Source organism: Squalius cephalus (assembly GCF_949319135.1).
Source record: "Squalius cephalus genome assembly, chromosome: 2".
Lineage (NCBI taxonomy): Eukaryota > Metazoa > Chordata > Actinopteri > Cypriniformes > Leuciscidae > Squalius > Squalius cephalus.
Window position 1 is genome coordinate 52,218,321 of NC_137123.1, and position 16,588 is coordinate 52,234,908.

The following is a 16,588-nucleotide window of genomic DNA, read 5'->3' on the forward strand; positions in this document are numbered from 1 at the left end:
TGAAAATTCAGCTTTACCATCACAGGAATAAATTAATTTATTAAAAACAGAACACAGTTATTTTAAATTGCAGTATTTCTCATTATTACTGTTCCACTGTGTTGGAAAAAATAAACGTAGCCCTGGTGAACATTAGAGACTTTTTAAAAAAAAAAGTAAAACATCTTACCAACCCCAAACATTACGTTTTTGCCATTTTATCACATCACATCCTGTTAACTAACATCATAAGCAGTTAACTAACTTCAGCATTACCTTCTACATGCTCGATGGATATAATTTCTTATGTATCTTTCCATGTCTAGTGGATGAATAAGGATGAATAAGTGCCTTGTTTTTAGAGCATTTTACACAAAAGTCGTCATACCTGTAGAAGTCGTCAAAAGTCAGCTCCGCCTTCCCCTTCTTGCCAAAGAAGTGCACGAGCAGAGTGGTGTCAATCATCATGTTCTCATCGGCACGCTGCGATTGAGGAGTGGTGGTAAAGAGAGCAAAACAAGAAAGAAGAAACTATGACAAAAATTCAGCTGTTTTTGGAATAAGAAAGCAGTCCTTCATAGGCTTGCCGGGCCATTCAGAGTACCAGCCATCCAGTGCCTGAAAGTGTGCATCCATTTATATTGTCTCCCCTAGCCCACAGAGGACATGTTCTGAGTTAGACATGCAGATCTATATGCCATTAGTGGGTGAGAATGGCATAAAGACTGTATATTAGACTGAAACAGAAACACAAACAAATGTATATGCAATGACACACAAACATGCCAGTTGTGTACATACAGAGACCCTGTATACACCTGGTATATTCAATTACCCCTGAATGGTGTTTAAAAGAGCCATTCACAAAATCTTTTGGAGTCCATTTGTTTATAGTGATCGGAAATTAATACCAGGTGTAAATGGGGTTGAGCTGGTATAGGACATAAACAAAGACATGACAGCAAAAACACACAAAGCATTGACATCCCATGCTTTTCTGCGGAGATTTGTGAAAAAAATGCACACATGTGAGCAGATTCCACCTTTCCTTCTCTGGACAGAATCTTCTGTTTTTTAAAACTCAACACTAATGCTGAAGATCAATTTGAGTGATCTTACAAGTGTCAAAATTGCTTTTTCAGTGGAGCTCAGGAAAAGGCGTTCATTCACCAGTTAAACAAACAAACAAAAAAGTGGCATGGCATCCAAAAAAAACTGGAAGAAGGTGGTTGAAAGGTGCAAGGCCAGAATTAGGTTGTATTTTTTTCTCTACCCATGCTTCACCCTCATCTGCAAGAGGAGCCTATCATGCTGAAACTAGGTAAAACCAGGCATAAACTCCAAACAGCTCTTTGTCCCTGGTTACGGGCCTCTGTGCAATGAAGCGAGCCAGAATGCAAGTCCATGCCACTGCTGTACCTCTAGCTTAAAATCCTATCCATGAAGATACAATCAGAGGAAAGTTATAAAGAGAGAAAGAATGATTCTGTTTCACTAGCCAGATTGTCTCAGAGACATATTGCACATACTTGGTGTTGTAACACAACGTTAAAAAAATAGCAATCAAACAAACAAACAAATAAATAAATCAAAGTTGTAAAGCTGTTCTGGTAGGCCTGATTAATAAAGGGTGGAAATGTTACTGTTTGATCCCAACCGTATGGAAGCCTGTTTCAAAACAAAGCAAATGTGAAATACCATTTAAAATAATAAAATAAAATATGTCACAGTTACGATAAATAAAGCAGATTTATTTTATTTACAAAATAACCATATTCACAAAGGATGTTCCAAATAAAATGTAGACAGTAAAAATGGTGTCTACTAAAAATACCTTGTTTTAGCTAAATTCAAAGGCAGCATCCTATACATACACAGGAGCTAATATACTCATATATTTCATTAATACTGAAAATATTTGAAAAAAAGCAGTTCCACCTAATTAAAACACACTATTTCATCCAACATTTGTATGTGCTAAGTTTATGTGCAAATTCTTATACTGTAACGTTGCAACTCTGCTGGAAACAGCTGTAAGTGTTGGACGGAGGAGCATTATATATTTTATGACCAACATAGTGCAAATCCATATTGGCAATACATGGAGATGGATTGTGTGTTAAATATATAAATCTCCGCAAATGGTAGATTTGTTGGAATCGGTGCCAACTTTAGATCTGTAAAATGTTTTCTGGAACTTGGAATGGATCAATTCCAAAAATTGAAATGTTGCACTTGTTTGTTTGTTTTTAAAGTTTTTGTTTTTCTGGAGCTTAAGTCCAGTGTGTGGACATCCATTCTTCTTCTCTCTTTTTTTTTTTTTTTTCAAAAAACCCCCCAAAAAACAGCTTTTTTTCTTGGTATCTCTGCTCATGAGTTTTTGTATTCACCACCATTATTTTGCTGATTGTCATAAATATGGTCATAAAAAAGGCATGCGATTTAAACTGATGGATTGATAAATGAATACCTTTCCTTTATCTAAAACATAGCTGTTTTCCCCATTAGACAATTTCGTCATCAATCTGCTGGAAGTGTGACATCACAACACTGTGGTTACAGGAAACCATTAATGTGAGGTCATCATTACATGTAACACCACAGCCAGGCCCACAGTGTGACTTAGACAAGGCCCGAGGCCTTTTACTCTTTGATCTAAAAACAGCGGTAAAAACAGTGATTACTGCTGTCGACTTCTAAGATGAGTAACCCCAATCACACTTCCACACATGCTAGCATGCCCCCTTTAGCCCACAGATACACAATGTCTGGTATCCTGCAGTTGTCAGCTCAGACAAACAGACCTGTCTAACTGCTGTGTCATCTGAGGAAGCCAAGCTGAAATTACCCTTTCATTGTGAATAACAGACTAAGTAAATACAGGGCATCTGCACACAGCTCTCCACAATCATCAAACTACTGCTTCCTACAGACGCCCTCTATTAGCCATCAGAACACAAACACACCATCAGGATGAGCAGACATATTCGGAATCGGTGTACAAACAAAGGCCTTTAATGTGCCTCGCAGCTGTGAGCAATATTATTTTGTATTAGTCGCAGTCAATTCGACACAAATATTGCACGCGCAAAATAGCAGAACAACAACTGAACATATAGACATCGATAAACTGAAACGACAAAAATGATTAATTGATTAAATGAATACAGCAATTCTTTGCAACACTAAAATCATATTCTTAATTTTTACATTTTTCTTTTTCTTGTTTTCCAGTAAAACATCATAACTTCCTTTTGAGATACACACACACACACACTGACATAAAACTGAACTATAGTTAAAATAAATTAAACCTAAATTGTAATACTAGATAATAATTAAAACTACAAAAGCACATGACAAAATTACATTTTTTTTAATAAAAATTAAAACTTAAAGTATAAAATGTAAAGGTAATTCAAGATATTAATAAGTACTATATAAATAATACTAAAATAACACTAAAATTAAATATATATAAAATATACCAACACACACACATATATATATATATATATATATATATATATATATATGCACTGTGCTTTAGAGTAAAACACAAAACAGTAATTATGATGTTATTTGATAAAATAATTTAATTATACTCATAATTGCTTTATTTCTCAAAATCATGCCTTTTTTTACTTTGATGTGGAAACAAACTTGAAAAATGTACTTATATTCTTTTAATCTTCTAAGATATATTCTCTGAAAACAATATATCTCGCAATTTTTGGGTGACTTTATAACAAATGTATCTTATATAAAGGATGTTCAGATGTTTTTTGTGGAAAACAGGACAAAGCACCAGGAACAGATTTAATAGAAGATCAACAGCTGATAAAATACATAAAAAAAGAGGGATGAAAATAATAAAAATAAACAGAAGGATAATCGCAGGTCATTAAATGACAATGACCAATGTTATAGGGTTAAGGTGGATAAGGTGGGTTGTGATGCTGAAACAGGAAGGAGGAATGAGAATTATGATGTACCTTTTTCAGGTGAGAGCACTGTGTTAGGGATGGCTAGGGACGAATAAAAACATGGGATGAGACAGGAGGACAGAGGACTATGGCTGTACCTCTGCCAGGTCAGAAAACAGGGCTTGGCTCGCGCCACGTCTCAGCATGTCCCAGTAGCTCCTGGGCACAAACTCCTGATTCTCTTTTTTTAGCACCTGCAGAGGGGTTAGCATGAGATGGAAAGCTGTCATCATGTTAGCTTATATAGACAGGGTTTAATAGAGGATGTGTCGGGTGGTCTCTCAGTCCTTTCAACTAAAACCAATCAAATATACTAGTATGAAAGAAATATGAAGATTGGGAGGGGGGATTAGTATGCTAATTGTATGAGGTTATATAATGTGAGTGATCAATAATCTGGGAGATTTACTAAGATTGGAAGGTTTTACATATCAGATATAGTGTGCCAATATACCAGGTACAGAATATTCAGTGAAATGGTTCAGAACGGTCATCATTCACTAACAGAACTCTTGATTATGATTGGTTGAGTCTATTTTCTGCAACTGCACAGCTATTGAATATAGTTTCAGGTTTGTTTACAGATGCATATCAATTCATGTTTTTTTTTTCAGATACTTTTGAAATATAACGATAACAGTGTCTCAACCTGTTTTAAGTAATATACTGGCATAATAAAAAAAAAATTGGGGGGAGGGGGGTGACATTTTGGTAACACTTTACAATAAGGTTCATTAGTTAACACATTAACTAACATAGCAAAGAGCAATACATTTGTTACAGTATTTATTAATCTTTGTTAATATTAGTTAATAAAAATACAGCTGTTCATTGTTTGTTCATGTTAGTTCAGAGTGCATTAACTAATGTTAACAAATACAACCTTTGATTTTAATAATGTATTAGTAAATGTTATAATTAATATTAAGTTAGATTAATAAATGCAGAAGAAGTATTGTTCATTCTTAGTTCATGTTAACTAAGGTAGATAACTAATGAACCTTATTGTAAAGTGTTACCAATTTTTTTCCTTTTTTTTTTTTTTTTGATAAATGCATGGACTAACCATGTTGTAAGCAAAAATATTGATTTTGAACAGCCGAATAATTGAAAATGACTGCATGCACACTTCACAACATGGCAGTGTGTGCATTTTCAATAATTCAATGAATTATCCTGTTATTCTCTACAGATTTATTGAATACAGAGGCTGAGAGACTAAAAGTGACACATCAGGTTAAGGAAAACAGGAAATATATTTCTCTCATCAGTCCTGTGGTGCCACTTTAATGGACAATGCTGGTCTTTCACTCAGTCACTCTCTTTCTATATTCTGTATGTGATTCACAGATATACAGAGTGGCTTTATCCAAACATCACATAACCAGAAAAAAGGACCACCAGCTCAGGAAGGCTTTCATGGAAACTCTTATATAGATGTTTGTGTTTGTACTTGAGTTGATCATGTGTTTGATCGTGAAAGTGGACGTATCTGTTTGTATGGGGACACAATTGTCCACTAAAGTGAGTCGGGGACATTCAGGGATGTATTAAATAAGAAAATTTATTTTAAAATAATGTTTGTATTTTTTTTTTTTTTTTACAAAAAATATTTTTGCCATGTCCCCATTTATATTTTCAGTTTTTTCAGTGTCATCAAATTTGTCTCAGATATCTCCAATATCGTTTCAGGAAAAGTATAAAAATAGGCAGAAATAAGATTTTGAAATGAATTTTTATTAAACTGTAATAGTATCGACTAGAGCTCCACTATCTTTCAAAGAAGTCTATTATGCTCACCAAGGCTGCATTTATTTAAAAAACAAAACAAAAAAAAAACAGTAAAAACAGTTACATTTGTGAAATATAGCAGAATAGCAGAAAATAACTGCTATTTCAATATATTTTAAAATATAATTTATTCCTGTGAAGCTGAATTTTCAGCAGCCATTACTTTAGAAATGGTAATATGCTGAATTGGTGGTTGAATAATATTTCTTATCGGTCCCACTTTATATTAAGTGTCTTTAACTGTTATTTACTAACATTTAAATGAACCATTTGATACAATGCAGGTATTGTGTACATACATGTTTTTGCAATGTACTTGTATTTAAGACATACATGAAAGTAACTACAGCTGTAATTAATTTCAAAAATCGATAATTACACTGTCGACCCTTCCAATACCTCTTAATTGACCCTTAAACCTAACCATACCACTAAAGCTGTCCCTAACCTTACCTGTATCCCACCTCAATAGCAGTAAAAGTGTTTTGTAATACATTAACACGATAAGTAGGCTATTTGTACTTATTTTTGATGTAAGTACATAGCGGTTAAAGACACCGTTTACACTTTATTTTAAGGTGTCTGTGTAACAGTGTGATTATATATTTAAGTACTGTGTAATAATAATTAACTACATGTACTTACTATAGGGTTAGGATTAGGTTAGGTTTAAGGTTAGTTCCATGTAATTAAGCACAATTTATAGTAATTAATACAGTAACTTCATGTAACGTGTAATACACTGTAAAATAAAGTGTTACCAAGACACATAACAAAGTATGACCTTATTATCAATGTTGAAAATGTTTTGCTTAATATATTTGAGAAAAGTGGTTTTTCATTTTATTTAATGAATAGAAATCTTTTAGAACAGATTTTATCTTTTATTTTTTATCTTACTGACCCCAATCTGAATGGTTGAATGGTAGTGTTTAAAATTTGGTCTTGAAAAATGTTTGAGTTGAAATATCAGACTTTTTATGTCCATTTAATCTCATTGCTGTCTAGGAAAAACAATCTCAACATCTCATGTGTGATCTTTCCTTTCTTTCGGTTGTCAGTGAGGGAGTGAGGGAGAGAGATGTAATTAAATGATTTAATGTAAGTGAATGTGAAAGACTCCAGAGCTGGCTCAATAGAAAACACATTTTACACCAACAACTCCACCCACTACTACCCAGACCTGTTCTTTATAGCCCGCTGATGAAGTTTGTAACTGACACGTTGTGGTTAAAGAAAAAAAAAAAATCAATCAGAATGAAATTAGACTGATTGTGGCAAAACACCCACATGCTCTCTGACCTCTGAGGTCCACTCCACCTCCCTCCTCATTTTCATTCTCTCATTCTCCCATCATTCCTTCCATGATTTCAAGATTCACACAGAGGTTATAGTTCACAGGTCAGAGGGCCGGGGGTGATACATACACTGTTCACGGGTGCAACCTGATATCCATAGAGCTGCATACTCTACAGAGACGAGAGGAGAGGTCACAGCATGCGGAAGAGGACAGGAAGGAGAGAACCACATAAGAAGAGATGGACAAAGACACAGGTTAAACATGCAAAAAATAGAAAGTGGTTTAACTACAGGACAGTTGGCACACTTTCGCAGGCTTCCAAGAGGGGATGAAATACAACTGGCTCCCTCTCAGACAGCCCTTGATAAACTGGACATGTGAATGAGATAAGAAGGGTTATGCACCCAATGCAGGCAAAACAAATACAGTCAAGAGGAAGTTTACAGAGGATGGCTTATTGTACTCTTTAAGATATATATGGGATTTTGAGCATCTCATATATAACAATACTTGTACATTTTCTGAAGAAAATGTGAGCAGTGCTTGCCTCTGCAAAACTCGCCATCATGATGCTAGGTTGTTAGGGCGTTGTTCTGCGGTTGCTAAGTTCTGAGTGCTAGGGTGTTGCTAAGAGGTGACCCAAGTCAAAAGACCCCAATATAAGGCTCGGGTCCCTCGTTCAATGCACACCAATCAGATTTTTAACCCAATTTGTCATCTGGCAGTAAAATCAGAATTTACATTTAATAATGCATTTATTATTGGCTTTTTGTTATCGGCCTGAATTTTAATATTGGTGCATCCCTAGATATAACAGGACTTTTCTTCGACAACCTGCATGATTTGAGGTATCAAATGATTATGCTTTATATGCTAAAGTTTAACAATTAAGCCTCGTTCACACTGCCAGCGGCACGAAGCTAAGCGACAGGATTCCATTCATTTTTAATGGAGAGTTGGCGACTTTCGGCGACACAAGCGACAGTGGCCGTTGGTGACAGAATGTAGGTGTGTCAAGCGATGGGAGACACACGACAAGAGTTTTTAACTTTAAGCAAATTTCGTGAGTGACAAACAATAGGAGTGAAGACACCGTCTCAAGTGCAGGCAAGACAGGACAGAGTCTCGGAGCGATTTCACTGATTTATATGATTGACTGTAACCACATAATAAAATTGATGCGTGAAAAAGAAACTGTCGGCAGTCAGTGAGTTCATACATTAGCCGCTTTTCCACCATTGGGGCAAATGGTTCTTAGAACGGTAAGAAACGGTTCCGGTTGTGTTTCCACTTGAGCCTGGTACAGCACGGCACGATTACAAACTGTTCTCAGCACGGTTGTCTAACCGGTAGAATCCCTAAAGTGACGTTGCAACTCAGGATTGGTCACTTGTCTGTTGCCTGGCTACCAGTTTTTCTCTAGCGTGCTATTTGAGAGACTTAAAGGGGTGGGATAATGCGCTTTTCGAAAGATGTAAAATTAGTCTTTTTAGCTCAAAATACCCCCAGATATTTTATATAGCATGTTAAAGTTATCACTTTTTGAGGGTGAGCAAAAATGCACCTTTTTTGTGTCTGTCCCTTTAAATGCAAATGAGCTGCTGCTCCCAGCACAGGGGGCGGAGCTACAACAGCTTGTGTCCTTTTACCTCACACAGACATGCACTGGAAATTTCAAAAACTTTTAGCCTTTTATGTTCAAACCGAAGTCAGAAAGATGGAGAAACTCAAGAAGAAGTGACAACATACAACATTTCTGAATGGTTAGTTGGTGAATTTATGTAGCTTATGTGTAGTTATCTTCTAGTCATTAATTAGCATATTCTGTCTTGATAATCTATAAATTGTGTTCCAGGGGCGGGGTTTATGTAAATGTTAGGGTTCATGATGTCACTAACCCGGGAGGAATGTCGTGTAGTCCCTACCAGCCGTTTGTTGTAGTCCTTAAAAAGCGATTTCTTTAAAATAAAATATCTCCCTTTGCTTTGAACTTTGAGCGTCATAACCTTGCAGATGTTGTTTATGCTCAAACAGCAACATTACACACTAACTAAAGTTAGTACATATTCAACCACCCCTTTAAAACAGAAATGAATAATACAATTAAAAGAAATATCTGATCATCCTTCATAACGCGGTCGCTATTAAAGGGATACTTCACCTCTGGGAAGATGAATGTGTATTTAAAATAGGTCATTTAAGTAGAAGAAATGTGAAGAAATTTTTGAATTTGGAGCTTTCTAGACTGAGAAAAGCCAGAAAATGTATTTTTGGCTTATGTGGATGAAAGACAACAACTCCCAGAATGCACTTGCTTCGCTGTCTCAGGAGGCCACGCCTACCGGTAAGAGTGCGCAGTTTAAAACAACAAAGCTAGCCTACGTGATGAGTTTGCAAGGGATTTAGAGATCGTCCAAAATGTCCGGGATTCGGCTTTTGCGTTCTACAGTCGCCATTCATTCATCATGTTTACTGTGGCGAGCAGGACGAGGCTGACGGCCGCGGGAGAACGGCGCGAGGCCGGTGGTGTCATTACTGAGACGCTCCGGGTCTCGCATCTCTCACGGGGGAGCGGGAATTTTTCTTAGCAATGGTAAAACGCACATCAACCGATCACTTGTTTAGCGTTCATGTAAACACTACATTCAAATTCACCAATCGGAATGAATTCAGTTAGATTGAAACAAAAGGTGTGCATGTAAACAAGGAATAGCGACCGCAGAAAACAAAAGCTGAATCCCAGACATTTTGAACGATCGGGCCGGACAAGCCGGACAAGTCCGGGAAAAGGAGGATGGTTACTTACTCAGCTTTCTCCTACTATTCAGCTTTCTCCACAGAACAAGAGCCTGCTAGCTTAGCTTCCAAAGAAAGACGGCTGACACTGTGTACATTCTGTGAGTGAGATCCAACCCTCTATGGGCGGGCTGAAAACATGCGGAACAACGCCATCTACTGGCTGTAGTCTTTAGCCTCTGGCCAAAAAATCCTCCGATGACGCAAAATGACGATTTTTGCGTCATCGGAGGATTTTTTCCAGACATAAAATACATAAATCTCTTGTCTCAGGGGGATATGAGGGTGGAAAGCATGGTAATTCGAAAATACTACAGGTTTTCTACTAATACAAAGCTTAATGCTAAATCCTGAAGTAACCCTTTAACATCTCATATCGTCTGTAAACTCTCGCGTTACCAAAGAGGGGCCGTTATCAGCCCCACAGTGGAAAATTAAACCGTAAGCGTACCAGCTGGCCTGGATGAGAACTGTTCGGCCCGACGGTGGAAAAGCGGCTATTGATAGTATGTGTGTTAATTATATGATGCAGTGAGCAGTTTAACACTACTGTAGTTCATATTACAGTTTCCCCTGAATTATGTTGATTAGTAGGGCCAAGAAAATGTATTATTTGTCAAATTCAAATGACGTTTTAATAATTTTTGACAGTATGATTGAGTTTAATTTGTTGATTGAACGATCGTGAACCTGGTTAATGATTGAACGCACCGAGCACTGCTTAATATCACGACACTCTCCCAACAGCAGATGCTGCTTTTAATTCGTTTAAGTCTAATTCCTAGTCAAATTAGAATGATATCTTAGTTTTGTATATCATTTGTGATTGCATTTTCTAAAGATATGGCCAGACGTGCAGTCTACCAATAACATTAGAGCGACAGCATTAGGAACGCCCACAAGCATCTTCACAGAGACTTGTGTCATACAGCGACAAAGTTGCTGGTGGTGTGAACGAGGCTTTAGGGTTAGGGGTTTGCTCATGTTACTAACCCCAAGTACGAGAAAAACAAATACTGATGCAAACACCACTAATTACATGTTACAGTACCAGTATTTCACACCAAGTGCTTTCAAAGAGCGCTGAATTCAGTGAGTGTGAATGGATGTCACTCCTCCATTTATATCTTATGCAGAACAGTATATAATTTAGTAATGATATGTTGAAAGATTTTTACACAAAGTATATGATCCTTCACACAATAACAATATCACTGATTAAGTTTTCACAACCTGGCAACATTTATATCCCATAGTAATTTGACAAACAAGCATCTCAATTAGATTATAACAAAGCACAATGCTTAAAAGCTCAAAGTTGTTGCCAAACAGCAATTCTACTTAGTGGTTATTTTTTACTTATACCTCCAACACTGAAACTGACATTTGAAAAAAATTACAAATTAAAACGCAATTATATGACAAGTGCATTTTTCACAGTAATGCTCTCTTCTTAAAAACTAATAAGAGCCTAGGGAAAATGACATCTGAACACGCACCCTATACAAAATAAGCCAAACGTCTTAATATTCTCAGTAAAATCAACATTTGTGACCTTAAGATTCTGAAAAAAATGTTTTTCCCAATGTTAGGTTTGATTTATATGACATTAAATGCCTCCATTTGCAGCATTTAAAAATACATGTTTGCTCTTGATACTGGTTGCCAAGGCACAAAACATGAAACGTTGTATTGTGTCATGGCAAAATATCTATTTCCCGTTATACAGAAGAATAACAAAAGAGGCATCATTTTAAATAAGAATCCTCAGTAATGTGGAAAAAAAGACAATGTAGAGAAAGACAGAGACTATATCCCAAGTCTTTGAACTTCTGTTGATCACATGAAATCCTCTTGTTTGCATGGCTCTACAGAAACAGATACTAGTAATCATTAAAACTGATTTGATTTTGGATTAAACTCTTCTCCAATAATATGTCCCACTCATCAGTTTAAAAGAAGTGGGGCCATTTAGACAATACTGACCACTACTGATTTGCTACAATAAACGTAACTTTATAAAGCCATATAACTCTACATCTAAAAATCCCTTTGCGAGAAAAGACAAAGAAATATGCAATGTATGGAAGCTTGCTTCCGCCATGAGATAAATCAAATTAAACAAACAGGGAAATTGTGAGTTTATCGCACAATTGTTCGCAATTCAGACTATTTTTCTCCTAATTGCGAGTTCATATCTCGCAAGTCAGACTTTTTCCTCAGAATTCTGCGATATAATCTCGCAATTTAAAAAGGTAATTGCAACTTTTTCCCTCACAATTGCGAGTTTATATCTGTAAACTGTAAAGTCCAATTCTGAGGAATTGCAATTGCGTGTTATAAAGTAAGAATTGTGATTTTTTTGTCTCACAAATGCAAGTTTATATATGAAAAAAAGCCAGAATTGTGAGAAGTAAACTTGCAATAATGTGGAAAAAAGTCAGAATTGTGAGATAAAAAGTTGTGATTACCTTTTTACTGCTTACTGCTATACAATTATTGTAAAGCATTTGTTTCTAGATAGATGACAAATGTATATGGAACTTTATCTAAGTAATTTTTGATTTGTATGACTGCATTATTTTTCCAAATTAAATGTGCAAATGTGTAAAGCTTTCATTTTTATATAGGATTACAACTTTAAATGTACAATTTGGGATAACTGGAACTTAAAAATAGATTACAATATTATTACAAACAAACAACCTGATATCAACTTACCAGTTGAGCAGATTTTTCTGCATCTCCCTTTCTTCCTTTCTTCTCATTTTTCTTTCGGAAGATTTCTTGCAACTATTAAAAGAAATAGAGAAGGAATAAAGCAAATAAATAAAGTCGAATGATTAAATAACCAAGAAGATTGTTTAAAAACAAACTTCTAAGGCCAGAATCTACACTCTATCCACTCACCACAAGAAATTCCCGTTTATCCACCATCTGGTTACCGTCAGCGTCAAACATGTTAAAGGCAATCTTAAAGCCTGCATGAGGCTCTGAAGAATAGATGTGAAAAGAATGTTAACTTATTACAATATGCTATACCATGCATATAATTAAACAATACTACGTATAAATGTATTTAGTCTGGTAAACCATTATTGGAAATGGAAAATCTGGTAAACCATTATTAAACATTTAACCACTAGGTGGCTAAATCCGAGATCAGATCAGAGGTGAGGCCCACATTTGTAAGAACCTGTTATCACCCCAAGAACTTCCAATACACTTTTGCTTTCACCACTTTTCCTTTCATCACTCTCTTCAGGTGTTTTTCAACCCATCAAGAGCCACATGCCTCCTCCACTTTGTTATGTTGCCCAAGCAACAGCAGAGGAGAGAACACATGTTAGGCAGTTCATTTCTGTTTATACTGTGTGTTACAGCTACTTTTAGACACTAGCTTAGTCAGACAACTCTGTACGAATGGACAATCATAAATTAGATCTGTTATTTCTCCTAAAAGGTACATGAAGAACAAATGAAGACTTTTGTTGATCTTGAGCAAAAGACCCTATTCACACACATGAATGTTTCATCTCAACAATGTAACAAACTGTGCTCAGATTTGCCAGGATCCTAAAGTCTGAGAAATTAATTGGAACGGAAATATTTCCCGTCAAATACACCCATCAGAAAACTACCTGGGCTATGCTATTCATTAATAAATGTAAAGTGCAACATTTGTCTAATTTGTTTCTAGATAGATGACAAATGTATATGGAATTGTATATTTGCATAAGCGAAAATTGTCACTGTTTTTTTACAACTTTTAATAAATTTCTTTGATTTCACTAGAATTTTTAAGTGTTCCAACTGGGGTTCTGATAACGAACATTTTTAGGGAACTCAAATGAATTTTGTTAGTCAGACAAAATTCGACAACTGGTGACAAATCTGAGATAACTTTACACTTTAAATACAAAAAAAGTCAAATTCAATTTGCACTAAAGCTTTTTATGATTATAGGCAAAAATTGTGGTCTGCTGTCCAGACAAATACATATATATGTTTATATATAGCCTACACACACGAGAATGAGAAACATATGACATTTCAATGATATATATATATATATATAACTGAGAATATAGTCTTGTGAGCTTAGAAATAGCAATCTCTCTCAACCTCTCTGTACTCGAGCACAAAGTCTAAAACATTGATAAATGTGCAGTGAGTAAAATGTGGCTTTAGCTCAACTTTTTTGGGTGAGGGTGAGAGTCTGGGTGGGCCTTGTCTGAGTCTGAGCCACACTAGAGACATAAAACATCCACATGGACCAGAACGATCCTTGATACATGTTTAAAATAGGATACATGCATAGTGTGCTGATTTCAAAAGAGAGAGGCACAGCAAACTAAAGCATGGGATAAGAATGAAAGGTTAAGAGGGAGAAAAGATGGAGAGATAGAGGTCATACTCACTTGTCAGAATGCAGAGCAGAAAGAGATACTCCGTGTAAGCGATGATGCCTGAAAAAGGATATCAAAGGGTCACATCCATTCTGCTAATGTACAGTAACACACTAACAACCTTCAAATGGTCACGTCTTCCCTTTTTATAATCTCTCCTTTTTCTTTTTACTCTTTGTCTAAACTGAAAACTCAGGAGGCGGCTCATCTGAAGCTTGGATTAAAATGTTTACTGAATTTTCAAAGCTAGGGGGCCTCTAGAGATAGATGGAGTCGCATACCCTTTTCCCTTCTTCTCCTGCTCCAAAAAAAAAAAAAAAAGAAAAAGGCAGGACAAGTAATCCCCTCTTTCATGATGATAACATCTAAAAAGGTGCCTCTCAGCTAAAGTGTCCATCTACATTTAGGCAACATTTGCCCCGCGTTTGGCCCACACACTGAAGCTGAAGACTTTGACACAGTGAGTGACCGGCTGTAGCGTTCAAAGGCTTCTGTTTGGATAAGGGTGTTCTAGAGGCATCCGTCAGGCCAAGGAGATGTGCCCCATTTAGACAGGGAACTGTCCCTGCTTTTGTTAGACTCGTGAGAAAAGTGGCAAAGTAGAGTACGGAGGACAGAGAGAGTGAGAGTCAAAAGAAAGGCAAAAAAGAGACAAAGCGAAGGTGGGCTGATGGAAAGATGGAAGTCCTGTAAAGGCACTGGGGGAGGGCAGAGCGAAGGGATACGTTTTCCTACACCTCCACTGAAAGTGTTCCTCTCCACAGCTTCTGTGTGAAGGGGGACATGGAGACAGTAGCAGGCATACAGATAGTTCAGGGTGAGTGGACTGAGTGTTACGGGACACTGCCTGTGCGCCTTCGGGAGGAAAACCTGACACTGAAAATTCAACCCAACCCCAGCAGTCTCACACACTCACTCAAGCAATACAGAGGCTTTCAAAGTCCACTGAGCAAGACAACTTGGGCCAAAAGAGACAAGATTCGAGGATATTTACTTATTTGCCTTAGAAGGAACTGAATTATTCCCTGACAAGCGTTCACTCTGCCAGAGCTCTCAAATCTCATTTGCACTCATGTTCAATTGAAACTTTGACATTTTAACATCTGGAATAGATGTTTTATGGAAAATAATACAGGGTTTTTAACTGCTCCTTTAAAATTCACTGTGGTTAGACCTGAAGACTCTGGGTCAAAGGTTATCATTGAGGATCTAAAACAGATTAATTGATGTCTAAAAGCTGCTTTAAACTAGTAAAACCAGGCTTTTAGCTGCAGACATTTTGTTAATGTTTATATGCTGCTTGCATATGCAGTAAATCTTTGTTTTGGCGCAGGGCTCCTTAAATGAAGAGGCGCTGTTTTTACATTCCATTCATTCCTGTTCAATACAGTCCCAATTTTAAGGATGGATTGTCTCCTAGTGAGGTGTATTGACTTTAAATGCCAAATCTGATGTGTTTGTACGAGATGATACATACTTTTAAAGGTTTGCATACCGATCGTTCTCGAGAAAGGTCTGGTTCCTGATCTGGATGCATATCAACAGTAATGGAAAATATTTGCAGCATTTTTGTTATTAAAAAAAACATGCACAAAAGTGCTATTCATCCAGTCTGTATTAGTGGTTCTCAACCAGATTTAACATGGACCCAACAACAACAAAACAACTTGAACTCAAATATTAATCACAGGTTCAACAGTAAGATGAGGACATGTCACATAACCTGTTCATGTTGGTACTAATTTGGCTGGCCAAATTGTTTAATTTGGGAAAATGACATGAATTTCTATTTCTATTTATTTGCCATCATAACGTATGACTGGGTGGTTAGTTTATTTTAAACACTAAATATATTTATTTTTAGAGTTTGCATTTATTTTTTAAATTTTTTTTTACTATTTGCAGTTGTAAAGTAAATTCAAGCAAAATTAACATGCAGGCCATTGTGCTATTTTTATAGAAAAAAATACATTATTTTAAGGAAACAATCATACTCATAAATAAATTAATAAACAAATAAACCAATAACAACATATTTGCTGTTTTATTTTAAGGGGAAACAAAGTCATACTCAAATAAATAAATAAATAAATAAATATTATTATTAATATTTTATTATTATTATTATTATATTATTACATATTAGTAATATGTATTACTCAAAATTAAACTAACTAACTAAAAAAATAAATAAACGAACAAACCAATAAATGATCAAATAAATACATTTTGGAACGCAAACAGTATTTGCCAATACATAATTTTAAGTAAACAATCATACTCATAAATCAATCAATAGTGTTCTTGGTGTTCAATTCCTTGCTATA

At 35.9% G+C, this 16,588-nt stretch overlaps 2 protein-coding genes across 11 annotated transcripts in view; one reads left to right on the top strand and one right to left on the bottom strand.

Moving 5' to 3' along the window:
* Nucleotides 1-16,588, top strand: part of mtmr7b (myotubularin related protein 7b) — a 189,577-nt gene that overhangs the window by 41,878 nt on the left and 131,111 nt on the right. The window lies entirely within an intron of this gene.
* Nucleotides 1-16,588, bottom strand: part of micu3a (mitochondrial calcium uptake family, member 3a) — a 33,283-nt gene that overhangs the window by 10,142 nt on the left and 6,553 nt on the right. For 3 of the 10 annotated variants that reach the window (XR_013819655.1, XM_079856942.1, XM_079856943.1), the window contains exons 5-11: nt 14,274-14,321; nt 12,763-12,845; nt 12,574-12,645; nt 7,184-7,225; nt 4,064-4,159; nt 1,399-1,413; nt 368-462 (exon numbers count right to left, since the gene is read on the bottom strand). Coding sequence is in view for 8 of the 10 variants with exons in the window: in XM_079856942.1 (XP_079713068.1) it covers nt 368-462; nt 1,399-1,413; nt 4,064-4,159; nt 7,184-7,225; nt 12,574-12,645; nt 12,763-12,845; nt 14,274-14,321 (451 nt within the window). In the remaining 2 variants the exon portion in view is untranslated. The remainder of the gene's footprint in view (nt 1-367; nt 463-1,398; nt 1,414-4,063; nt 4,160-7,183; nt 7,226-12,573; nt 12,646-12,762; nt 12,846-14,273; nt 14,322-16,588) is intronic. The other 7 variants (XR_013819654.1, XM_079856948.1, XM_079856949.1 and 4 more) reach the window with 3 other exon arrangements.